At 38.3% G+C, this 27,001-nt stretch overlaps 1 protein-coding gene across 3 annotated transcripts in view; it reads right to left on the bottom strand.

The window, feature by feature from the left end:
- The window catches only part of Gfrl (Glial cell line-derived neurotrophic family receptor-like), an 861,280-nt gene that overhangs the window by 30,994 nt on the left and 803,285 nt on the right, over positions 1 to 27,001 (bottom strand). For all 3 annotated transcript variants that reach the window (XM_083117425.1, XM_083117426.1, XM_083117427.1), the window contains 2 exons: positions 21,347 to 21,551; positions 13,327 to 13,472 (listed from right to left, as the gene is read on the bottom strand). In XM_083117425.1, the coding sequence (XP_082973551.1) occupies positions 13,327 to 13,472; positions 21,347 to 21,551 (351 nt within the window). The remainder of the gene's footprint in view (positions 1 to 13,326; positions 13,473 to 21,346; positions 21,552 to 27,001) is intronic.

Genomic DNA, 27,001 nt, shown 5'->3' with positions numbered 1-27,001 from the left:
CAGCAGTAGCTTCAATTAATTCTTGTCAACAATAAATCCAACTCTTTTTTAAAACAAATAGCCACACAGCCGGTTGAGGCTCATACTGGTTTGGGCCCCTCCTTAAACTGTAGATCGTCTCTGTTTGCTTTTCTGTGCATAAAGTGGACTTAAAAAATAAACTCATGCTTAGGATTTGGCTATAATCAAGGAGGATGCCCCGGTTTAACGCCCCGGGTAGTCGCCCGATCCTGCTTGTTTCATGTATGCAAATGTCATTATTCTTCTTGTTCACATTTTTCAGCGGAGCAAGGGGGAAAGTTCTTACCAAATATTTTGCAAATCGACAATAATATTGATTATTGTAGATCGGCATTTCTATGTTTATAGTGATTTTGTCAGGCTATCGAATGCTGAATTATATACCAAATATCATCCCTCTTCTCGTGATCGTCGGAAAATTCACAGAGGTATTTCAAATTTGTATAAATTAATATTTTAAAATAGTTTTCATGAAATAAAACTCTCCCATAGCCTCATTTTCAGTAAAAGTGGCCATAACTTGCGTTGCCAATACATTTAGCATCATTATGGTCGCAAGAACGGGAACTAGTATTTGAGAGGGGTGATAAAACACTTTTGGACGCGAGGCTGAAGTGCACACCCATAAAGTCAGACCACCAGCCGCCACTGCCTCAGAGATAGTATAGTTTTAATTGTTGATAGTAGTCTATGGCAGTACTAATTTTAGCAACTGATTTAGGAATTTTTTAACAGACATAATTTATTTTCTTGTTAAGGTCCTGTCGTCAGTTTTGTCCTAGTTAAGGGGCTTATTCACGTATTATGTAGCAGACAAAAATAGCCTATGTGCTGATGTGCCCAAAATATAAAAAAATCAAAAAAATCAATCGACTATTGTAATTCACTTTTGTCCCAAATCTAATTGCGTTTGCCTTGATTGGTTCGTTACGGAAATAAGAAAGGTATCCTCTGCATTTTTAATGATTTTGTTTTAATTCTTGAACCTGGTGTTGCAAAACACCTTGAGCTAATGTAAATGTGGACAATGTTTGAACTCTCAACTCCGAACTTGTCTGTGCAAGGCATTGGGCCTCCCAGTTGATCACCAATACTTCTCAGCGCATCTCGTGTGCTTTCTTCGGAATTCGTAAAAGGCCCAAGTCACGACAACCCGGGTAAGGCCAAGGCCGTATTAGATGAGGAGTTGACCGATAGACGAACTGGGTCGATACGGGACTCAATCGAGCCAAAGTGAATTTCACCGAGGCAGTAAGATGAAACCAGTTAATTTCGGACGCGTGATCTCTGTTCTGATACGGCCATTGATCCGAAGTTTCAACTATGACCTTATCAATACATCATTCCGATAGATATCGAAAACTCAAAGACAAGTACGATCAAACGACAATATTTTTTCATGCTTCTCTTCTATAATTTTTGTTCCGTTGGACTGGGCAAAGATTTTATATATTTTTTTGCACTGAAATATCATTAGATATGTAAAGTAAAGTGCTTCCCTGTGCTTTGCACCACGCCATGAAGGCGTATAGGTGTTGTGGAATTAGGGCTCCACACTTTCTTGATCACAGTCGATCAAGGGTAATGTGATCAGCACCACGCCATCCTAAGATAATGTGATAAACTATTTATATATAACAGATATAAATTAAGACTTGGGTGTTCAAGCAAGTTTCATCATCTTTCAAACTGTTTAAACTATGTTATCTTTACTCTTTAGGCAGTGGCGGTGCTGGAGGTAGGAAAGGGGTAGGACGCCCCTCGCTAGATGGGTTGATTTTCCCTCTCCCAAAACAGGAAGGGAAAAGACGATGGGAGGAGAATTGACAAAGGAATGGGAGATAAATGTTTCTGGCATTTATTTAAGAAACTATCGCAGCACTACAGGGTGATTAAAAAGTCCTTCAACAGCCCCTATAAAATGTAAAGGAGTTAGGTTGGGTGCAAATGGTCATGAGAAGTTCACGTGCCATTACACACATGATACATTCCAGAAGAGTTGAGCATTAGGAATGGTTTTCTTGAACAATTATAGTGACATTCCCATCGGACTGACAAGTACTTCACAGTGACATCCTGTCATCACTCATCCTCATCTCCGCGATTAGTGAAAAGTGACAAAAAAAGCGACGCTAAATAGCAAAAATAAGATCAAAACCAAATGTTAGGATAAAAAGTACAATGGTTAAATCTACACTCAACGTGAGCCGTCTCAGTGGCCGAGAGCATTGAGGATTTTTAGTCCATGCGCGAGCACATGCGTTCCTTTCTGAATATTTCTTTATTAAGTTAATCCAATAATCATGAATCCTCATTGCGGCGGTTAGCCTAAAGAAGCATGCAAATTACGTACACTGAGAATAAATACAAATGCAAAAACAAAAATCTTATCTGACGTATCCTAAAGAGTAAAAATCTTTTAATTGAACCGTCGTCACGTTAAAAGAATACCTCTTCTCAATTCTCATGTAGCAGTATGAGATTATCTGCATTTGGTGAGAGGACGTAGCATTCGTTTCTGACGCCCGAACGCTAATTTCGAAGTTCTGCCCTTTGCCCTGCTAGAGATAATGTATCTACAAAACAGGATGTTCTGTAGAAAGAACACAAACAAGGCTATCAAGTTTGAGCTATTTTGACTTCTGCTAGCCTTACATTCAGGTCACCATTTCTTCCAAGATTAACTGCAACGAAAAAAAATATGACATCCAAGGAGATTCAAGTCGCCAGTGTTCTTCACATGTTGACATGATCATGCCCGTTTGATCAAGTATTAAGTCATTGCATCGTTAAAGAGAGTTCAAAAGATAGTTGATAGACTTTTATAGAGACTGTATTCAAGTTCGCTTTATTTACAAAGGCTAATGGAGACTAAAACCAAGCAGTGGGGGAGGGGACCGGTCCTTGGAATAATATAAAACTTAACATTACATATTTTTCTAAAATTTATTTAAACAATTGTTTTGGTACTGTGATGCAATATATGCGATGAGGCGGGGTGGGGTGGGGAATCATAATGTATTTCCTTAGTAATTCATCTACTTTAGCTGATTCCAAGTCACTTTTGCTATTAGGTTCACAATATTAAATCCGTTAGATGAAGAAAAGGCAGAATTTAAGGGGGCAGATCAAGTAAAGCTCTTCAGTAAAGCTAGAAAAGTGACTTCCAGTAATAGGATAGCAGTAGACATGCTTTAGTAATTAAATACTTCATGAAGGTTATGACACGGTCTAGGGGAGATGCGCCATTGGCCTTGGAGGGTAGGGGGATGGGCACCTCTGACTAAAACTGCATCTTGATATGGGACTTGGTCACCTTCATGAATCGAACAGATATCATGTACAGTCGTGGAAAAAGTACTTCACCCATGAGACTACTGATCTCTATTAGAGGAAGTATTTTTTCCATGACTGTAGAGAAGCAGGTCAGCCATAACTGCTAGGCAATTTGGCAACCATTATTTATGTTTATTAAAGCAATTTATTTCAGGAATGGAGGAATATTTTATTTCAAAACACCCATTTTGTATTAGAGTAAAGTTTTGGCTGAATTGTTTGTAAAAAGTAGAAATTTTAACAAGGGTAAATTAATTTTACGGGATCTCACAAATTAAGTAAAATTATTGAGCATCATAATTTCTAACATCTTACATCATAGAGTCTTAATGCAAAGTGTGAATGATGTAAAATTCTTGAACATATAGGTCAATCAAATATCAGAACTACTAAATTGTGCACCACCAGGATTCGAGCTTTTAACACAATTCATGCTGAATATTTAATTATTTTTTGTCTCGCAGTTTTACCATCGACGTTAGAAACGAATAATGAAGAAATGAGGGATGGAGCAAACAAAATAATCCATGAATTATAAGATCTGAACCTATGCATCTTTAATTTGACGTTAACTATACTTTACCCTTTAGCTATTCTTACATTAGATGTTGAGAGAGCACATCTCTTGTCTTTAAGTGAACTTTTTTTTTTGTTTCATCAATGCTGCGGTCCGAACCTGTGAATTATTACTGAGAGAGTGCATTACTCTAAACCGCTATTAATCTGAACTGAAATATAGGACCTTTGACTTAGTAAAACTTTAAGCTAACTCCTACATCAAGGAGGTCAGTTATTGGTTAAACCCTAAATTATATTCTGACTTTTTATTGTTATTACTCCTGCTTTGTACAATCTAAAGCACTTTATTCTTATGAATTGTAAAAGCGGCTGACTGAAAAAAATGTAATAAATGGAACAAAGATTCATGCTACCAAAGATCAAACAGATTGCCTTGAATTTCATTAAATAAAGTCTGCTTTTTGCCGTTTGGATGGAAAGTAAAACAGAAAAAAGAAATAATGCTCTAATTTATTTTTTCGTAAAAGAGAGAGAAAACTGCCAATGGCAAAAAATGTTCGTGACACCATGACCCTTATGGACCAAGATAACCGTTTGTCCCTTCTATATTTCATTTATGTTGTGCGAATCTACTAAATTGGTTTACAGAAAGGCATTATTTTCTCGGATGTAGCAGAACTGAAATTTTTCATTGTGAATATGTGGAGATTCATCGATTTTATTGTCTTAGTATGATCCAGTAGACAACATTTATTATTTAAAATGTTATTTCTAACAAAATTCTATGTAGTTTGTGATTTTGGTTACTTTAAGTTGATTTTCTACCTTTATATCTTAATCGCGACTGAAATAGATAACGGAAGAAAGCAAATTTAAACATCCTTGATTTATCCGAGATTCCTACCTAGGATCCCTGGCTTCGCAGCCTGCTTTATGGAATCTGGCTTTTTCAAATTCCACTACTCAAGCTTCATTATTACTCCGAATATATCCAAGGAGAGCTTCTATTCCTCTAAGGAAAACCCATTGAAGGAGGTGAATATGGAATTGGTTGTGATCTGACAAGTCCTCCACTTTCGCATGTGCAGAGTACCTACTTCTTCTAAGAGGAATGTGTACAGGAGAAAAGGGCAAGATGATTTATGGTCTTCTGCACGATGGGCAGATGGGAAGAGTGTCCTACGGAGCAGACCATTGTGTGGTTCTTGGATGCAGTAAGGAGTGACAGATTAATGGCGTCAACGCAGCATAACAAAAGATCGTAATTAACGTCAGTGTGGCGTCAAGGCTGAGGTTGAATGAAGGTTGTGGGGCGATGGATCCGTGGCGTCTTCCTGCATTGTTCACGCATTGTCAATTGGGAAACATTAAAAGCAGCACAGAACGGGCAAGTAAAGGCAAATTGTTCACAGAAAGCTTTGATGAACTAGCAGAAAAGGATCAAAAAGATCTACCAGGCAAGCACGTATCTAGAAATATATTTCGGGGGGGGGAGGAGTTCCGAACCAAGTCTCTCAGAAAAAATAATAAAATAATAATAATAATGTTTAAATTAAAATAATTTAATTAAATATTACCTAAAATATGTAAATTTATTAAAATTGCATATTTATTATTACATGAATACGTAAAAAGATGGTGTGAGAATATAGATATAACAGCACATATTTATTATCTAGCTTGGGTGTACTTAAGATCGCCACAATTTGTATAAAAGCAAGGAAATTAATGTCATATAGATAAAGAATTGAATATTTATTGAATAATAAAAATAATATTAGATCTAGTTGACGAAATGTAAAGTTTCTGATTATTATTTTATGCATAGTATCATAAGCAGTAGTGTGCTAAATCTTCTTTGATACTGTCCTTCAAAACATTTATGATCCTTATGTAATAATTCTTGCCTTCCAAGTTCATAGGAAATTAATAACCATCGATTATAGTACAATAAATGCTAAAAAGTAGATTTTCATTATTTTATTTTAGTACGTGGTGAGTCTTTCGGGGGCGGGGGCGGGTCCGGACCCCTGGACCCCCTAAATACGTCCAGCTACCAGAATAAAATGCATTTGATGGAATCTTATTTTAAAAAAATGAAATTAGAATTTTATTCATCGTTCTCTACAGTTGGAACACGTATTACGTGTATTCTTACAACTTGACTACTATTGTCATTACACCCACAACTGACTATTTTTACGTTATGTGAAGATGCAACGATTTCTTTCTGTCCAAGACCTTTACCACTACCTGAAAATCCTTGGGAACATTTCTTCATGTGAGAGGAGAGTTCAGAGTCAATACTTTCCCTACGTGGTTTCAACACCAGATTTTTTCAGAACACATGCAAGAGTACCAAATATCACGTGACCATTGACGTACAATTGAGCATCAAAGGACAAGGTTCAGTTTGAGCCTTGACCCCTGAGACTTACGTGGTAGATAAAAGAGGCAAAAATTTGCGTGCCACGTTTCCTACTACGACATCATAAAGTTAAGTAAGTGAATTCTTAAACAATCTCTTGTCAATTAATTAAATTAGTCATCAAATAATTGAAACATAATGAATATTGTACAAAATATTTCGTTGGGAATGAGTCGGTTTTCATGTAATGCCTCAAATATTTAAATGGAGACTTAGAAAGAAAATAAAGTATAAACTACGTCTTCATCTATCGAATGAACAACTGTTTCTTTGATTTTCTACACAAGGAGATTGACTGAATTGGTTTATTTTACATCGCTTTTCTCCCACTTTTCGTTAATCGCGAAGATGAGGATGAGCGATGATATGATGAAATTGATTATGGTTTACTCACAAACAGCCATGCCCATGCCGGAATTCAAACCCGGGACCCCTGCTGTCGTATAGCGTGATGTGTAACCACTCCGCCACGGAGGTCGGCTATACGAGGAGATTGTAAAGGAAGATGCAATGAATATATAAAAAAATAACACGGCAAATAAGTATTCGTATTAATTGCTATTTTACGTTGCTTTCCTCTCTGCTTAGGCTAATCGCGGCAATAAGGAGGAGTGATGATTAGATGAAGTTGATGAAAGGAAACTCACAAAGAAACATTCAACCACAGGCCTGGACTCGAATCTGGAATCTTTACTGGTGAGATCGGGAGTCGATTGCCAACGTGCTCTGCCAGTAAGGGGAGGTTTAAGATTCGATTAAATAGGATCCGTGGAGAAAGAGGGAATTCACCTTCAAAACAAGTGCTCTCTCCTCAGTTTCAGAGAGAAAATAATTTTACTACCAATGTTTAACTTTTGCAAGTCAACTTCGAAATGATACCATTAAGTTTTACAGGGATGTTGGTGCTTCTTTCGATACTTTAAGTGAATTATGAAGTACTTATAAGACTAACGAAAGCAAGAAAACAGCTCGATGCGTCGCCCAATGAAAAATGCTCTGGACCTCAGAGGGCTCTTGATCCATAGAGTTTAGTTATTAGTTTGTGAACGCTAGTATTTTTGTTATCTGTTTATTTCTTCTTGTAGTGAAGCATTCCTTGTATGTATCGATTTATTTGCTGAACCCAATACTTGCAGCGAAGTTGTATGGTCAAGTACTCATTGATCAGAGGCTGGGCGAGTTCCAGAGCCGATTTAAGCAGGAACATAGTCGGAGAAACACCCACCTGCGATCACCCGCTTGGATATCGTAACAGTGTCTTCCGCGTGGCAGACAAATACCCTACCAACTGGACAACCGAGGCTCCTCGATATAAGTGTACAACCGAGGCCCCTCGATATTAGATATAAGCTTGATCAACAATTTGGATTGCACATTAGCAACGTAAATATTAAAAGCTATCGTTATTTGATTCTACAGTCCACATCGCCAAAATCACCAACTATCCTGTGGTCTGGCGTATATAAGAGGAGGTTTTAACGGATCCATGGGTTTAGTAAATATTTTACACATTGCATTGCATTGTAATGGTAATGCATTTTGCAATTGTATTACCACTCCATCATCCATCCTTGCAGGGGGATCTGCAACTTGGTTGAAATCTGGCGGATGGAATGGCCGAACCAGGGGCCACCAACGACATGTCCCGTTCGAGAACACTGAGCAAGCGTCACACGTTGATATCAATGGCTTTTGCGGGTATACACGTGTCCTGGATGCCTGTGTTCCTGTTATAAGGTCATAAAGTGTATTGGTGATCTACGGACAATCGTATGATCGTACTAACTTTCCAGGGGGTGTTAGGTTATGAATGGCTTTATCATGCAGAAACATTTCACTTTTTTTTTTCTAAACTGGGAGCAGCACTTCCCAACATACCGCCCCCCCGTGGCAGAGTGGTTAGCATATCGCGCTACGACGCCAGGGGTCCCGGGTTCGAATCCTGGCTTGGGCATGGATGTTTGTGAGTGTCTATTCATCAATTTCATCATATCATCACTCATTCTCATCTTCGCAAATTAGCCAAAAGTGGCACAAGAAGCGAAGTAAAATAAAGCAATTCAATCAATTCAATCAATCAAAAGCAATTCCCAACACATTTCTGCAAATTATAAACTCCAGAGAAAGACGTGTAAATGATCAGAAAAGGTTAAAATATTATTATTTTATTAATAATAAGTAGGTGGGGACAAGAACCTCATGCTACTCATTATAATAATAATGGCGATGATACTTAGGTATAAACCAATGGACATTTCCACTAAATTTTATTTACAACAATTTTAAAAATTACACCATACGTAAATGACCCCGATACATTCTAGCGTTTCTCTGCTTTCATATTTAAGGCAAAAACGAGAGTTATAAATTTTCAAGGCAAGTGGTGCGCTCAGAACACTATCCGCCATGCCAATACGTCACGGAATCGTAACTGTTTTGTCGTCTGGTTTACTGTGGAGCCTACAGAGAGACAACGTGTGCGGCAGTTGTACGATCTGTACAGATCTAAATAATGAAATAATGGAAGAAGGATCAATAGTGGGAGGGAAAGCTATGCTTCGTAATGATCATTCTTCTATTAAATATCCCTGCTGCCTACGTGAAAGATCAATGAAACGGATCTTACACACGTGCGTGTTCTCATCAAGTCATACAAAAAATACTGCTTCTAAAATTGGTTACTGATCAATTTCTTTTTAATAAATTTAAAACCTATAGTTATCGAAAATTTCCAGGAAGTGTAGTGCCAAATAAGAATAAGATAAACGCGAGATATTAAACTTCCATATCTTTCACTTTATTAATAAAGCCTCTTTTACTCCCCCCCCCCCATCAGTCTTGTTGCTGTACTATGCGTTTGTGAGATCGAAACTGGAATATGCCCGGTTGTTTGGAACCCTCTAGTCAAGAAAGAAATTGACAAAATAGAGAAACTTCAAAATAATTTTTTGAGGTACCTGTTATTTAAACTTGGTGGTGAATATCCGAAGTTCACCTCGGGTAACACGTTGCGTGAAATGTTGAGTGTTCCGTTGCTCGAAAAACGAAGACAAATGCATCAACTGACTTTCTTGCCCAAAATTGTCAACGGAAAAATAGATTCTCCAGCTCTACTCTCACAATTAAACTTTTATGTTCCAAACGCTATTTTAAGACCCAGAAATAATCTCTTTAAAATCTCGTATGGAAGAACCAACATGGCAGAAATGGAACCCCTGAGGAGAATGTGCAAGTTGTTCAACTCAGTGTCTAGTAATAACCCTAGTATCGATCTTTTCAGATTTAAAAGTCATTGTATTTTCTGAACACTAGCCTATACAAACAGGACACAATTAAGATTGTTATGTTCATAATCTCACCCTAAATTAGACATTATCTATATTTTTGTTTAACATTATTTAATATAAAATACTGTTTCAATTTCAATGTCGTATGTTTATCATTGTGTCTCTTATATGTGCAACTTATTACTCAATATCTCTATTACACTACTACTATTTACATGTATATAAGCTGATTACCTCTGTATAACTTGTATACAAATATTACATAAACTCTATCAAATCAAGCAATACATGAAATTAATCATGTTTATAAGTATGTTGTAGATTGTAATGTCATATTTCTCACTTGATGTAATATTATTTTTGTATTTTGAATTACTTTCTTGTTTACTCTGTGAACACTGTAATTGGGCATGTGCCTGTGTGTTCGAAATAAATAAATAAATATTAGCTTGTCTTTCCTTTCTATGTACGCAGTCATTATAAATTATGATAAAATATTTTTGTATGGATAAGTAAAAATACAATGAAGAAGATTGCATCAGTTATACAGTACGTTTCAATATTTAGTTTATACAATGATTTCAAGGAAAAAATGTGTAACATTATATTACATACTGAAATACTACAATATATTTTCAATTTTGTACTGTGAAGTAGCCGCTTCATCTCATTAGCCGAATGCTTTGATTTTTTGGCTCACAAACTCGCCACTAGGGATGGTATCAAGATAAGATGAGATGAGACATAACAGTCTCGGACTCCTTTCGAGTTGTAAATGTCTGTCTCGTTCTTGGTCTCGTGTCGGTTTGTAAATGTCTCGTTTTTGGTCTCATCTTGATTTATAAATATCTGTCTCGGTCTCGTCTCAAGTATCGAAATATGTAGAATAAACAACAAATGTTACCGCACAAACTTTCATAGCTCATTAGAGGTCATTAAGAAAAACAACCTTTCCAAATAACGTTTTTTGTGTGACGCCTCATTTCGACGCTACGAGCTCTCGAAAACGGTATGTTAGCCTGATTGGTATATATGCTAACCATTCAACAGATTCATAATAACCAACAATGGACTGACTTTTAAAATATTACACACAAAACACATTACTTATCCGTTTGATATGCCTGAACAAGTCGCATAGTAATGTAAATACGGTTTACATGATTTCCTTCTCATACCATGCCAACGTCTCGAACAAGATCAAGGGCCTCGGATACAAAGGGAGTTTTCAGACGGAAGCAACAGGCGACAGGCAACAAGCTATACATGTCGCTTGGAAGCGAACCCTCAGTAATCGATGCAACCTTTTGAGCCAAAGCGACACTGCAAGCTGCACGTGTCGCTTGTCGCTTGCGTGTTGCTCGGACTGGGCCGTTTTGTCAACAAGTGCATAGTGTCGCCTCGGTCTGATATTCGCTCATGCACGATGAATGCTTGCTTATAGACTGAGCTGACCCTTGTTGCTTGTTGCTTCGGCGTGAAATCTTCCGGAGGTGTCTGTCTCGAAGGGTTTGTTATCGTTCTCGTCTCGATTATTACAAATCAGTCTCGGTCTCGTACCAATGTTTACAAACCAGTCTCGGTCTCGAATCCCGGCCTAGGCATGAATGTTTGTGAATGTCCATTCATTAATTTCATCATATCATCACTCATCACTCATCCCCATCTTTGCAAATTACCCAAAAATGGCACAAAAAGCGAAGTAAAATATAGCAAATCAACCAATCAGTCTCGGTCTCATCGCGTTTCGAATTTTACAAGACAGTTTCGATTGAGTTGGTGTTTTAAGTCTACTTTACGCATAATAAGGATAATCGGGACTGGACCTACAGTTTCAAGTGGGATCCGAACCACTATGTGCCTCCAGCGGGTATCGAACCCAGGACCCCTTTATTACAAGGCGACGACGCTACCAGTGCGCCATCGGGGAGGCAAGACAGTTTCGAGTTTTTCTCGGTACCATCCCGTCAACATCAAATTCCAGGTTTGGCTTATGACTGCGTATGACTGTTTCTTTCTGAATGTCCTTTCATTAATTTCATCTTATCATCAGTCCTTGAAGTGGAAATTATTGGGTGGAGGGATGTTTGCTCGAACCTTGAGGATAGCTGGGGCGATGCTTCTGTGGAAATGAGAGGCAGGAAATGTGATGCTCTATCTACATAAGTTTTGCTAGTTCGTAGTATCCTCCTGCAACCCCACTTCGAACACTACTTATCGTCATTCATCCTCATTGTCGCGATTAATCATCAGTTGCACAAAGCGACGTAAGAGAAAATAAATATTAAATTAACTATTCGTCCTCGTCGTTGCGATTAGGCAAAGTGAGAGAAAAGCGACGTAAAATTGGATAAATACATAAATTTACAAAATATGCATTAACTAAAGAAAACTGTTGATGACTGCAGGAAATTTAAGAACTGCGTACTTTTACTACACCACCACTTATTGTGGAAATGGGCGTGTGAACCGGAGTGTTGCAAACGTATTGTTATTTTGAAATTTGTGAACAAAATATTACGACGAAAATAATTGTAATTCCAGAAATTCCATATCTCGCTATTGCTCTTGTAACAATAATTTATGGCCAGTCAGAACCTATGTATTGACAGCGAACAGGACTGTTCAGTGTTCACGTGATCAACCATGACTTGCCAGTATTGCTCTGTCAGTTTGATGGAAAACCCTCTACCAAGTGGCTGAATTATAAATGCTGCGACTGTTGGACGTAATGCATCTACAAGAAATGGATCACACGTTTCTGCACTGCAAGTTATAAGGTACAAATGTTTTATACAGTAATTAATCACTTCCTTTGCTGTCGATTTTGCTGTTCGTGTCCGTGGTAAGTTTACGGGGCGAGCAGAAAGAGCTGCATGCCTTCATGACCGGTGACGTCAGGCCAATCAGAGGACGTTTCTACTTCAGTGACGTAGACGTGAATTCCAGCAACGTTTGGAGGGGTATTGGTCAAGAACCAAAACAAAAATGGCCGAAATATTTGGAACATCTCATTTTTGTACGTAAAAATGAATGGATTTAAAACGTATTTCATATGGTAGTGGAAATGTCCAATCTTTCGGTGACAAATGAACGCTTCAACTCGCTGTAGCGCTACGCTCGGCAGCCATATTAAGCAACTGCACTTTCACTTTGTAGAGGTGAGGTACGATCTAAAACTCAGTGCCACCTGGATATTTTATTCATAACTCTGAATGTATAAAACATGTAAAAGAAGAAATCATACGTCACATCTTCAAAGTATGTAGTAAATAGGTTCGAAACGTCATGATGTTTCGTTGGCGCCTGTCATCTGTTTCAGTATTGTGCGCCTACGCCGCACAGAGCGGCGGTTGACGTTCGAACTGACACCTGGTGTGAAAAGTGGCAACTGGTGCCTTTCTGTTCGGACAAGAAAAGCGACGCGGAACAACGTAAGGGTGCGTTTGCAGATTCGGACACATGACCTCCCCGATGGCGTACTGGTAACGTCGTCTCCTTGTGATCAAGAAGTCCCGGGTTCGATACACTGTGGAGGCATATTGCACAGTAGGTTCAGTCCCGTCCCGACGAACCGTTAGTGGACTTAAAGCAAACTGAACCAATCAACACGCCATAGTTTCATTAAATGGAATACAAACAGTGCAGCAGTTGTCAAGCGATAGTCTCTCTTAGGTTAGTGTGAGTTAAACTTTCAAAGTAACAAAAGAAAACTGATATAAGCAAGTCACTTACCTTCCCTTCAACGGGTGTCATCAGCTTCTGCAGGTACGGAACGGCGTCGTTGTAAACTGTCAAGGCCGTGCGAGGGCGTAGCTGTGCTTCATCCTTTTCGCTATATCCAACGAATAGAAATACGCCTTGTGGCAGCTTGTATTTATCTGCAAGAAAAACGACAACCATAAAAATCCATTCCTTCACCTAACATTAAAATAAATGTTCCATTTATTTCCCAAAACAGAGTGTAAAATTGAAAACCAGTTTTCGAACTTCGTGCTTACTGCATTGGAAATATACATATATTAATTTCATAGTGATGGACACCTGTATTAGTATTTTTGTTATTTAGTCTCTGCGCAAGTAGTGACGCGAGACGGCTCTACCAACGAACATGTGAGAGGCAGTGGGATTGCGTGGAGGGGAGAAAGCGACTGCAAGAACCAGCCTTTCCAGCAGCGTGTACTACTTCGATCTGCCTACTCGATTAGCACCCTTTCTCTGCCGCTATGCGTGGCCTTGCTCCAGAGTTAGCTGGGACAGGGTATAGATGAAATTACTGAAGGTATACTCACAAAGAACACTCATACCCAGGTCGAGACTCGAACGCGGAAACTTTAGTGGCGAGCACGAAGGTTATCTTGTTAGCGCGCTCGGGTACCAAGCCAACAGTGATGAACATTAATATATAGATTTTTAACGAAACATAATCAAGTGATCACATTTTCAAAACTAATATAACTACGAACATGTTAGGTTGTCTTGGTAATGAATTTCCTTGCGTTTTCATAACTTTCTAAAAAATTTGGAATTCCGCTCATTGGAATAACTTCTTAGTTGTATTACTCTACAACTTTACTATTGCCATCAGCATACAAAAATGTATTGAACATAAAAAATTCAAAGCAAGCGTGCGGTAGATGAATATGCTATGGTAGTTTATTAATTTTAGAAAAAACATCAAAGCTGCTGACTAAGGCAGTCTTTATTTACATAAAAAGATAAACTATTCACGCGACCAACCCTTTATCAGGGTCTTATTTCAGACTGAGAAACAAATTGTGTTACCAAGTTTATTCATGTGTGTACTACACTGATCCTATAGAAGATTCCGAACTATTCGTCTGCCGAGTGAGTTGTTTCATTAGTTGGAAGACTATAAAACAACAGTTATGGTAAAGTTTCATAATTCAGAAGAAAAAAAACATTCAAAGACAGTAAAGATACGCATGCATTGATAGCCGGGAATATGATATTTATGTATTTATGTAGTTTATTTAAGAGAAGAACAGAATTAGAGAAACATGGCAAATCCGAGTTCACCACTTTCGTAAGAGTAAGACTTTTCTTCAAGGCACGCTTTTCTAAATTTTGCTCACATAGCCAACGTTTCTTCTAGAAAATATGAGGCACTTGGGAGCGTATATTTGTATATATATATATATATACACAAGTTGGCGCATATTGTATCTAACAATATAAGTTAGCAACCCTGTCGGAATGCAGGTGCGCATACGCAGAAGTGTCCCATGGTTAGACAGCTGCAAGTCTGGCAATGAGTCTGACATGGAATATTCACCTGTTCAGACACGACCCGTGGCAGTGGATCCGTACATCTGAACGGGTTCTATTCAGGAGACGAAGCAGGTACTGGGACGACGGTCCAGTAAGAGTCTCTATCAACCCGTGCCAGAGTGCCAATGATGCAATGGGTCAGACAATAGAAAGTCAATCGCGGCGTGCAGAAACACACGTCTCCAGGTCGGAGAAGGCGTATTCTCTAGCGTCCTGATGATTCTCAGTGTATCTTGAATGGAACCCTTTCGAATGAACGCCTCAACTGTCACGATTCGTGTCTGAACCGGTCAACGTTCCATGGCAGACTAATTGCCAGGCTTGCATCTGTCTAAGCATGGGAGACTTATGCGTATGCGCACGTGCGTTCCGACAGGGTTGCCAATTCATAGATACAATATGCGCCACCCTGTATGTGTGTGTGTGTGTGTGTTTGTGAGGGTGTTTCAGAGCGACCCAGACACTACCTTTTTCTCGAGAACGGGGGATCATATCAAGTTGAAACAAGAAAATGAACCACTAAGTTTGGCCCAAAGAATCCGTACAAAGTATTTGGAACAGCCCGAAAGCCACCATTTGTGGTTTTAGTGGGGGGCACATGCCCCGTTTGTGCGATTTTCAAATGGGAAGGGTATGTTTGGAATGCAGATTCGGAAAGGCGGGGAAAAAATACGATTGTCATATGAAACATTTGTCTGTACCACCTACCGTTTTCCGTGTAGAAAATGGTTTTGCAAAAAAAGGAAGGTGAGCCAAATCGAGTATACCAAGCTTAACAATTAAGATAAGTGCAGCACCATAACAGTTTCGGAAAGTGCAGGACACAAGCTATCCAACGATATGCCACATGATGACTGCGAGACTAAAAAGGAATGAAACCGCGTGACCGAAAAAAGGTTTTTTTTTTGTTTCAACTTGATATGATCCCCCGTTCTCGAGAAAAAGGTAGTGTCTGGGTCGCTCTGAAACACCCTGTATATATATCTATATATACAGGGAGTCCATAAAGTCCTGCAAGAAACCAAAACTCTATAACTTTTTAGTTGTTGCGTTTAACAATACACATTTTTTGGGTGAGAAGGGTGGAAGTTTAAAGTTTTGTTCTGGCCACACTGCTCAGTGACGCTTGCACTGGTAATCACGTGTTCACGTGACTTAAGATGGCGTCCATCCAGGAAAAGGCACAGTGTGTTCTGTGATTTGCAGAGTTAAAATCTTGTGTTTCAGTGCAGAGGAAGTTGCAGACAACATATGGGAAACCACCCCCAGCAAATTCAAGTATCAAGAGATGGTATAAAAATTTAAGGCAACGGGAAGTGTGTCAGATTTGCCACGCACTGGAAGGCCAGGATCGAGTGACGATGTGATTCAGTCAGTGCAGGACAGCGTGCATCGGAGTCCAATGAAATCGCTGAAACGAAGATCACTCGAACTGGAAATAACGAAGTCAACATTACACAAGATCGTACGCAAGAAGGTGAAGGCTCGGCCCTACAAGTTAAAATTTGTACACTAGCTGATAGACGAAGAGTGTGACATGAGAGACAATGGAGAGACAATTCAGTTCAGAAGAGATGGATTGGCCGAAAGGACCCACACCTTGGCCTGCAAGATCACCAGACTTGCCACCTTGAGATTATTGGCGGTGGGGACATGTAAAGACCGAGATGTATTCATAGAAACCAGGTAATCTGGACGACCTAAAAGAAAAAATAAGAGATGTGATTCTGAATATCCCAGGAGAGCACCGTCAGCACACAATTTTCGGTTTCACAAAAAGACTGCAAATGTGTTTGGACGTGAATGGTGCACAATTGGAGGTTTGGCAATGAACCTAACAAGCAGGAAATAAACTTTGAACCTTGCTGTAAATACACACAAAATATTTTGTTAATAAACTTAATAGTTTTCAAGTTATAGAGTTTTAGTTTTTTGCAGGACTTTATGGACTCCCTGTATACATGTACACATACACACACATATATACAGGGTGTTTCTAAAGTTCGTTTCCAACGGGTAGGAGGTGATTCTACAAGTGAAAATAAACACAGAAGTTCATGTGACGAAATGCCGAAAACGGCACCCATTCGGAATTATTGAAGTGGGGAAAAGTGTGAGAATTATGTTTACAAGGAAATAGTGGCACAACGGCCAACCATATGACCGCGGCGAAGGGCGTTCCACAAAGAAATGCGGATTGCTCTATTCTAAAAAGCACATGGCAGATGTGTGAAGTTGATGCGCAAGGGATTCCCCAAAGGAAGCGAATGGGTTTGTTGATGTCATGGAGGTAGGGAAGGGTTTTTGCGAGATGTATCCACGGAAAGTGATATGTGGAGATTGGCAACCAAGAAGAAAGCTAAGATCAGTAGTGGACAGCACCATTACGTAGGAAAACAAAGATAGTGGTGGTGCTGCTCTAGGTTGCATATGTGTCGACATGTTCACTGTGTGCAGAGTGGAGGTGCAGAAGGAACCACATCACGGACGATTTTCAAACTGTCTGACATTAACTTCCACAAAGAAATGACAATCTCGAATCAACGATTGTCTAGTGCGAGCAAATAACCCCGCGGTGTCTGCTATCGTCGCTGCGGCGACATTAATGCGTGCAACGAGATCCTCAGCTGACACGCTAGGTGTTTCGTATACGAGGCGTTTCATCTCTCCCCATAGAAAGAGGTCCAGGGGAGTGATGTCCGACGATCTTGCTGGCCACGGCACAGACCCACCCCTACCAATACACCGATTGTGGAACAAGCCATTGAGGAAGTGACGCACATTTTGGTCGCATCCACAAACTGATCTGTGCGCATACTTCGTGGCCTTCCAATTTCTCGACGTGGTGGTAGCACTGATCCTGTTTCCCGAAGTCGAAAGAAGGTATGCGACGGAAGCCTCCTATTTGGAAAACGTTCCCCATACAAACGTCGTGCTGCATGGCTAATACTTCCTGTTTCGCCATAAATGAGATGCATGTCTGCCAGGTCCTCTGCGGTGTATACAGCCATTCCTATTGCTGGATATCTGCCGACTCGTAGACGACGAACACTAGTGCACTGTACACGATGGGCCGTGCCTATCGATAACACCTAGCAGTGCCTATTGCGAGGTTTGCCCAATTCGTCAAGTTCACGTCCTCCCAGTCGTACGTGTGATGCTGATATCACAGTAAGTGAAGCACGAATGGCAGCGGCCGGTTCTTTCCTGCCGGAAGAAAACTACTGTGTTAGAGCCCCTAACGGGAAACGCCAAATTCAAGATCACGCTTTGGCCTTTCTGTATGTGGGTACGTACAAATATCGACAACACAACATCGCGACCAAAAACATCGCCCGGGCCCCCCATGCTAATCAATCCATAAAACTCTTCCCTACCCCCATGACTTCAACAGACCCATTTGCTTCCTTTGGGGAATCCCTTGCGCATCAACTTCACACATCACACATAGAGCATGCCCCATTTGTTTGTGGAACGCCCTTCGCAGCGGTCATATGGTTGGCCGTTGTGCCAATATTTCGTTGTAAACATAATTTTCGCACTTTTTCCCCACTTCAATAAATCCGAATGGGTGCCGTTTTCGGCATTTCGTCACATGAACTTCTGTGTTCATTTTCACTTGTAGAATCACTTCCTACGCGTTGGAAACGAACTTTAGAAACACCCTGTATATACAAACACAATATAATAAAATACTATATAATGAAACAAAATGTAAACAAAACTGATTTACCAGTGCGCGGAACGAAATAAATCTTCTGGCAGTAGAATGTGGGGTTTCGATTACCAATATGATCAATGCTGCGAGATTCTTTTTCAAGGAGACGAAATGGCAAAAACGAATTGTGAATGTCAGCACTAATTATGTCATAATTGATCCAGTTGGGACAGTAACGCCACCATGTCAAACGTGCTTCAATTTGAAATGTGAGCAGTCACTGTCAAGGGCAAATGTGTGTTATGACCAACCGTAGGGAATTTCTGTGATCTATCTTGCGCTTAAGCACGTAAACAGACATTTTAATCAATTTTTCGTTTTAACATTTTCGCAGGTTTCAAAAATTTTCAAAACCAACTGACGGAGCGTGTAGTGTAACGTGTTACAAAGCAAAGCTTGCTAGGTTCGAATCCTGGACAAGGTGTGGATATGACATTATGTTTGCCCTATTGCATATTTTCTCAGTTCGGTATTTGTTCTCATGGTCGCTAATAACTCGAGAGCTAAAAGAGAGAGAATGAAAATAGCGAAGGTGTAATTCAATAGGGTCATCTCGATTGAGGATTATATCTGGTTTTCTTACAGCCACTGCACACAAATGCTCGAATGCTACCTATAACAAAGACCGCGAACGCTTCATTCTGCCCCCTTTCTTCCCATCATCCTTTTCAGGGTTGTTAAAGGTCCAGGAAACCTTTATTGTAAATTAATTCAATTCCGGTCCACGAGAGAAAATCAGCAAGCGTAAATGGGTTCTGGACCGTAAAGAACCGTTTTATCTGTAAAGTATTTCAATTCGGTCCCGGAACCTTTTTTCCGGGTCAATTTAAATACAGTCCAAGTTAGGAATTTAAATGAAACAAATGAACAACTTGGACCGAAATTAAATTGTGCGTACCTGTTACGGAACCCAATAGAACCCTTTAGAATTTATGGGATCCTGGACTTTTAACAACCTTCATCCTTCCACACGTTGCGGTTACCCAAACTACACAAACGAGTGACGTTAATCGAATCAAGCAACGAACCAACCAAAATTAAATTATAACTCATCGAATGTTAATAGCCATACAATGAAATTACCCAGGTCCTTCTCTCCACCCCAGCATACAACATCACACATGCAAGAGAAGAACTGCATGAAGACCACCGTTTGTTAATAAATATTAAAAAAAAAAACAACGAAACATTCGTAAATAGAATTTCCCGAACGCAACGTTTGCGTTCTGTTTGCATCTGTGTATACCAAATTGTTGACATGGGTAATTTTGTCTGCAGCTGATTTACTATAAACGGTTGGCTGGTCTTTGGCTCACGTTGCCGCGGACATACGAATGCTTTCTATGGATCTCAGCCCCACCCGCCACGCCACGAAAGGGGGAGAACGCGACGCAGGGGAGCCAATCTCACAACATTGTCATTAAATGGGGTAACCATGTTTGTTAGATTACGCGCTCCCCTACTTGTTATGGGGATGCTTTAGTGAAGAGCTGTTTGAAATATTATCGGAACGCAAGCCAAGTGGCAGTCCCAGGCATTGTATGTGTATTCAAACCAGATGCTTCTAAATAAAATGCTGCATATTCTTTTGCATGAATTTGTGTTCAATGTAGGAAGATCTCTCTCTCTCTCTCTCTCTCTCTCTGATGTAATACCGACAGCAACATCTAATAACTACAGGGATGATTTCTGCCTCAACAAGCCAAATTTCAAATAAAATTATCACTAAAAATATAATTGAATAGCTTTGTTTGTAGCTCTACAGCATGTTAGATATTGCCAAAACTTTGAATTGGACTACATGAACATGTTCTTGTATTAGTATCGACAAACAAAATACCATATAATCCAGTGAGTTTTAGAGTTTATGTGTTTTAAATACTGCGTTAATCAAGTCCGAGTCCTTTGTGTCCTTTTGTTCAAGACACATCTAGACAATTGGGATGGCGTTTGTAGTAGTGCTGTGCTTAAAGGATTCCGGGTTCGATCCCAATTTAAATTTCTATCCTATACTCTGTCCCAGGAATCTGTGGAGTAAGGCCGCGCATAACTGTAGGAAAGGGGAGAAAGTGAGTGGGCGGAGCAAAGCAGTGCGACTTGCTGCAAACAGCGGGTAGCTGCAGTTTTGTAGTAGTAACGCTGTTGCCCTGTGCTTAAAGGATCCCGGGTTCGATCCCAATTTAAACTGCTGTCCTATACTCTGTCCCAGGAATCTATGGAGTAAGGTCGCGCATAACTGTAGGAAAGGGGAGAAAGTGAGTGGGCGGAGCAAAGCAGTGCGACTTGCTGAAAACAGCGGGTAGCTGCAGTCGCGTTTCCCGCTCCATACCCCACCTTTCCCTCTCACGCGTTCATTGGTGTCTCGAGTCCAGTCACAACTTGGCCTCTCCGATGGCGCAGTGGTAGCGTAGTCGCCTTGTAATCAAGGGGTCCCGGGTTCGATTCCCGGTGGAGGCACATAGTGGTTCGGATCCCACTTTAAACTGTAGGCCCAGTCCCGATTAGCCTTACTGTGCATAAAGTGGACTTAAAACTCCAACTCAATCAATCAATCAAATTGAGTCACTACTTGCGCAGAGGTTTTCGTTCGCTTCCTCCAGAGATTCCCGCCCCGGGTCAGAGTATAGTCCCCGACACTCTTGTTTTTCTAACATTAACAAAAATTAAAGAATCACACCCCTGATACCACAAAAATCGACTCTGGGCAGATAGAAATACAACGAATCAAAAGATTCTCTAACATACCTGGTTCTGGGCGCATGCAGATGAAACTGCCTGAGTAGCAAATGCACTGGCTACGAAATGCTTGAATGGCCGGAGCTGCGTGGTTGTAGAAAGCAAACTCGGTTTGGCAGGGGGTTCTGTCTACACAGACAGCACTGCACTGGAGCTCCTTTCCGTCGAAACACAAGCACACTTCAGAACACTCGGCTTCATCTTCTCGGTAGATCTAGAGAACAAAAGGATTCTGGTGAAAAGGCACACAAAAGAGACATGCATGTGAATTCCCCTGATGGTCTATAACCTATTCTTGAAGATCCTGGATTACAGACATTTGATTAAAACATTAATTAGATTCAAATACACTTCAAATTTCAATTAAGTGAATTCAAAAAGGAAGTCAAGAAATTCTATTGTATTAAACTAACTACCGTATGTTGTCTATCAATTTTGAGACAATTGAGTACTCAATTGAGTAGTCAAAGGTCTTAGGAATTTTGTAAGTAATTGAAAAGATGCTGCACTGAAGAAATGATTTTGTGTGTATAATAATGTCAATTTGTAACTAATAATCTTTAGCCATTTAAACTCATACACAGTTAGATCGTAATTTCTTTTGTGACAAGGAGAAAACTTGTAAACTTTGCAGGATATGGGTCGGTGAAAAAATAAATTATGCAAGCATATTAACTCCTTCTTACATAACTATAATTATATATAGAAAACATTCAGAAAGAATGAAAGAACTTATAATGCTTAATAATGAAACTATTGAACAAGTAATAATCTTTTACATTTGTACTTTGGTTCTAAAGAAATACAATTCCACGCTCGGAAAGTTGTCGAAGTAAATTTGAAACTAGAATATCCTACACTTTCCAAATAACTCTACATACGTAGAATGTAGGAACAGTATTTGTTCTAACTACAATATAATCTTTAATTAGTAAATTCTAACTTAATGTTTCTTAACTGAAGTCTTTTGAGAAATTTAACATCAAGTGGTATGAAACAAGCAACACACAATATCACGCTACACATAGAATAGGGTAGAATTTAGGAGAGATTAGGATTAATTTCATCGAGCGAAACTTTTTTGTTTGTAACTTTTCCTCCTATCTGCAGCGGTTAATAAAATATGGACCAAACCTCTACAGTTAGACTCATTTTCCAACATGGCGGCCGTAGCACAATTTCAATTTTATGAGAACACTAGTATTTTCATTAAGAAATTAAGTGCAATATTTCTACCAAATTCCATGCTTGTGATAATTATACAAAACATATTTATTAAATGTGGCGTAAATTTACTACACCAGATATGAAAGTATGCAAGTGATAAAAGTATGGAAGTACCCATATTGAAGATCAATTTTCTGGAATACGTAAGAATAAAAACTTATTCTTTTTATTCACAATTAATATGTAGTCATAGTTACTTTCTATTCGTCGATATGTAGTAGCGGATATAGAAGGGGACACAGGCGAATATAATTATCCTAAAAAGATAAGTTAAATCATGTCACGGATCTGGTTTTAGTTTTTACTGTGGACAAAATAACTGCTACTGAATCTAGCTTTCGTTTGTTAAATAGAAGCATAAATTACACATATTAAACATATGAACAATATAAAAAATATGTAAAGGAGAAATCGCTGGTATAGACTTATTTAAACATGGTATTTGTGCTACTGAAGTTGATGCACAGATATTGGGATTGTAGAATAATTAATACGGAGAAATAAGATTATGTTCAGACGAATTGGTATTCTCATTAAGTTTGTTGCCATGCAGTGTGCGCATGCGCAGTGTGAGCCCGAGTTGAGTCATGAGACGACGTACGTGTGTTGTACGCCTCGTCATATTCGTGTACATTTGTGTGGAACCCTTCATTATATTTAGTGTTATTTACATGCTTCATGTTATTAAAGTATAAGTAAGTCTCCATATATGTTTCATTTATACCAGAGTGAAACTGACATACGCGAAATCACACACCCAGGAACTAGGAAGCTATTCAGATTATATCAGCAATGGATTCTTTTCATAGTATAGCTCAATAATAATGTCAAAGTACTTGAGCTCAGTCGTAGATCTGAAGAATAATGATTGTAATTTCTTGTTATTATCTCGTATTTTGCTACTTCACTTTTATTTTTTTAAGCTTTTTGGGTGATCATTATCATAAATAATTTGAATGATATGATGAATTATTTTGCAGTCGATGGATATACGTGTCACATAATCTTCTTGGGACCTACAAGTAAACAGTGGAGGCGATTAGGGGGAGGGGTTACCCCCACTGTAGTTTCTTAATGTTAAGACTTGTCTACGAAGAAAAAAGTAAACTGTCCTTGCCACCTCAGTTTTCGAATCCATTCTCCGCTACTGCAAGTAAATATATATCTATAACTATATAATGAAATGCTCTTGATGCGTAAAAATTCGATAGTTCTGTGAAGGTTAAGTATTGTTATGATGGACGTGTATTGTATGCAATTATACATTCATTAGAGAGAGAATCGTCAATATTATGCATTTCTCCTACATTTAATTTCCAATTTTATTTTCATATACTAATTTTGCTTAGGAACATTTAAATTATCTTCGAAGAGATAGAACCTTCCGGAGTCACTTCTTTTTCCTTTGTATCTTTGGTTAAATATAGTAAAGAAGCTTATTCATTTTCATTTTGATTCTGCTAATGAACATAGCGTTTGATGCGTATTGGTCTATTCCGTTCCTTTCACCACTTGAGCTGCTGTACTCCATAAAAATACTTTCTCATCTTCTCCGATGTACAGAACAGTTTCTTTATTAATTTAATACAGCAGTTATATTCCTCCATTATTGAGAGCGTGAATAAGGCGGACAGAAAGAGATCCAAGAAAGACGAAATTCGTGAGGGGAAAATCGGTTGCTCAAGGGACACATAGAAGAAGTTGGGTTATGGCAGCACGTTTGCATTTCCAGATAGAAGAACCATGGTACTCGCGGGCTTGCTCACTTCCTTGTTGAAATGAAGAGGTTTGCAGTTTCCTGGGAATCCTCGATAGCCATTAGTTCTGCAGGAGTGGAGGGAGCCAAGCGTGCTCTATCTTCTGAATCGGGATTTGCACCATGGTTTTAGGAGGCCAAGACGGGAGAATGGATCGTACTGGCGAAGATGTTTCTCCACTGCACCAATCTTACTAGTCTGCTTTAGTAACATCTCGCTTGTCTTTCTCTTCCGTATAAATTACAGTTGATATCCGCTTTTTAGACTCTTCCCCTTGCCCACCCATTGGGCTTGGAGAGATTTCCTGTTTGGCGTATGCTTCGATCGAATTTGTTTTCCAGCCAGCATTCTCAGTTTATTTGGCATTAATATTATAGTATTTTCTCGTTGAAGTGCCGTCATGCTTTCCTGTACCCAATTTATATCTTTACTTTACATGAAATATTCACATTTGTTTTGAAATTAACATTTGCATGTTCCATGCCCGTAAATACTTCGTAAGAACATAAAAATGCAAATTTATTATTGAGTAAGTTTTCTTATCAGAATTTCCACGTGAATATAGGAATACAATTCAATTATTTAAGTAGTAATTTTCCCCTTCTGTTCATAATTTATTTTCTCCTTTTTTTGGGCAAACCCGAAACGGAAACTAATATATTTCATGTCTTAATTTAACTGGACGTCGTTGTGTTCTAACATATATTTCTCTTTTGCTACTTTTTTTTGTAATGCATTCAGTTTCAATCTGACTGAATGAATTTTTCTTGTGTAGATATCTCGTGTCGTTTCATTTTGAAATTTATTAGTAACAATTGTCATATCGATAATTGAGAATGAATATAAAGTATACATGTATATAGCTGCCTGATTTTTAAAAAAACATTCTTTCCTCGCATAACTTTGTTCATATTCTATTAGGTATATGGAATAAATTACAGTTTATGATATCTATTGTCTTTTTCTTTTAATCCACAATAATTCATTTTAGTCATGCTATCAAAATCAAGTCCAGAGGCGCATTCAACAGAAGTTATCTTCTACCTTAATGGTATGTCATATGCACTTGTACTACTACTTGGATTTTTTTCCATTTGTTCATTCTTGTCTGGCAGAACATGTAATCTCACACTCAGCAAAACATTTAAATTACCTTATTCGGATATGTTTGATTTCTGTGGCTATGTTCGAAAGGAATATGTACAAACGGATGTAATGGAATAAGAGATATTATAGATTGCGGTTTGCTTTTAAAAATATAATCCGATCTTTGTCATGACTGTTTCAATTAGTTGGTTAAACATTTCCTGAAAACGTTACATTCCCTTTCTATTCACATTCGTCAGGATATTCAAGTCAAATATTTGGATCATTATATGCAGTCAGGTTTGATTGGTAGGGCTTGATTATTCTTTCTTTTCCAACTTGCTCTGGAATTTATGCAAAATTTTAATCAACTTAGTGACAATTCTGTACTTGATACAGTAACAATTCCATATTCAAGTTGACAAGTTAGTCATTATCATTAAAGATAATTTCAGTTACTCAATATAATGATATAAAATTTCAGTGGCTTGTATTTTCACTGTATTCATTAATTTTGGAAATAAGGAAACGATATTATTTTCAGAGCGTAAAACTATCTATACGTTCATATTTCAAATAGTTTTCCTTATATTATAAACTGCAGTATTATAATTCATATCCAATAAATACTCGTACAATCAGTATTTATGTAAATATTTGTTTTAATTTTTTTAGCATGTGTTTTTCACATACACACCGCAAAATATTATTATGATAATAAAATTCACAGAATCTATTATTCTCTTTTTTGTACCTCTGGTTCCTCTTCAGCTATAAGTCATTTGCTTTTCTTGAAGATTTTATGCTTGTAGCATTTAGCAGCCAAAATAGTTGTTTAAAATCACAATTTTCGTTGTTAAAATGCTGTCGTAAGAAACTTTAATTTACTAATTACGTTGATGTAATTTTTTGCGTACAATGACATTGATATTATCCTAATAAAATGGCTATAAACATATTTAATTATTTTAGATGGTTCTATTAAGTACAAAGTTTCTGCTACCACGACGTCCAAACTTCTGTGTATGGCATAGTCATTCTGAAAAATATTTTATTCCAATATCGTGATACTGTAATATTTTCTGCATAGTATATAATTTTTCAAAAAAATATTCCCATATAGAGTTTTTCAGAGATAAATCTTGAACAAATAAACAGCACATACACATCCAATGATGATTGCAAAAGAACATAATCCATTTTTGGCCGATAAGCATAAACATTATTATTCACAAATTTCAAAATTTTTGTAAAAATATGAATGACTACTTCATTTTACATTATCATTCTCGTGGACTAGCGGTAAAAGGTACTTTTGTATACCTGATATAGTTTTCGAAGTATACATTTTATTGTGAATGTTTTCGAATGCATGTGTGATTAATTTTATTAATCAACATTTCAATTATTTTAATTTTCAATTACGTACGAGATATCAGTTGAATACATCCAAATTTTGAAATCTATAGCCAAAGGTAGAAGTAAGAAAAATTTCTTTACGTTCTACGAAACTCGAAACAATTGAAATTGAATTGAATTGAATTGTCTCAACTAATGTAAAAGAAGAGGCTATAGCTGTGTCCAAGTAAATTTC

This window comes from Lepisma saccharinum, chromosome 2 (assembly GCF_977018435.1).
Source record: "Lepisma saccharinum chromosome 2, izLepSacc3.1, whole genome shotgun sequence".
In the NCBI taxonomy this organism is placed as follows: Eukaryota; Metazoa; Arthropoda; class Insecta; order Zygentoma; family Lepismatidae; genus Lepisma; species Lepisma saccharinum.
Note: the sequence above shows the minus strand (reverse complement) of the source record. Positions and strands in the feature narration are given on the sequence as shown.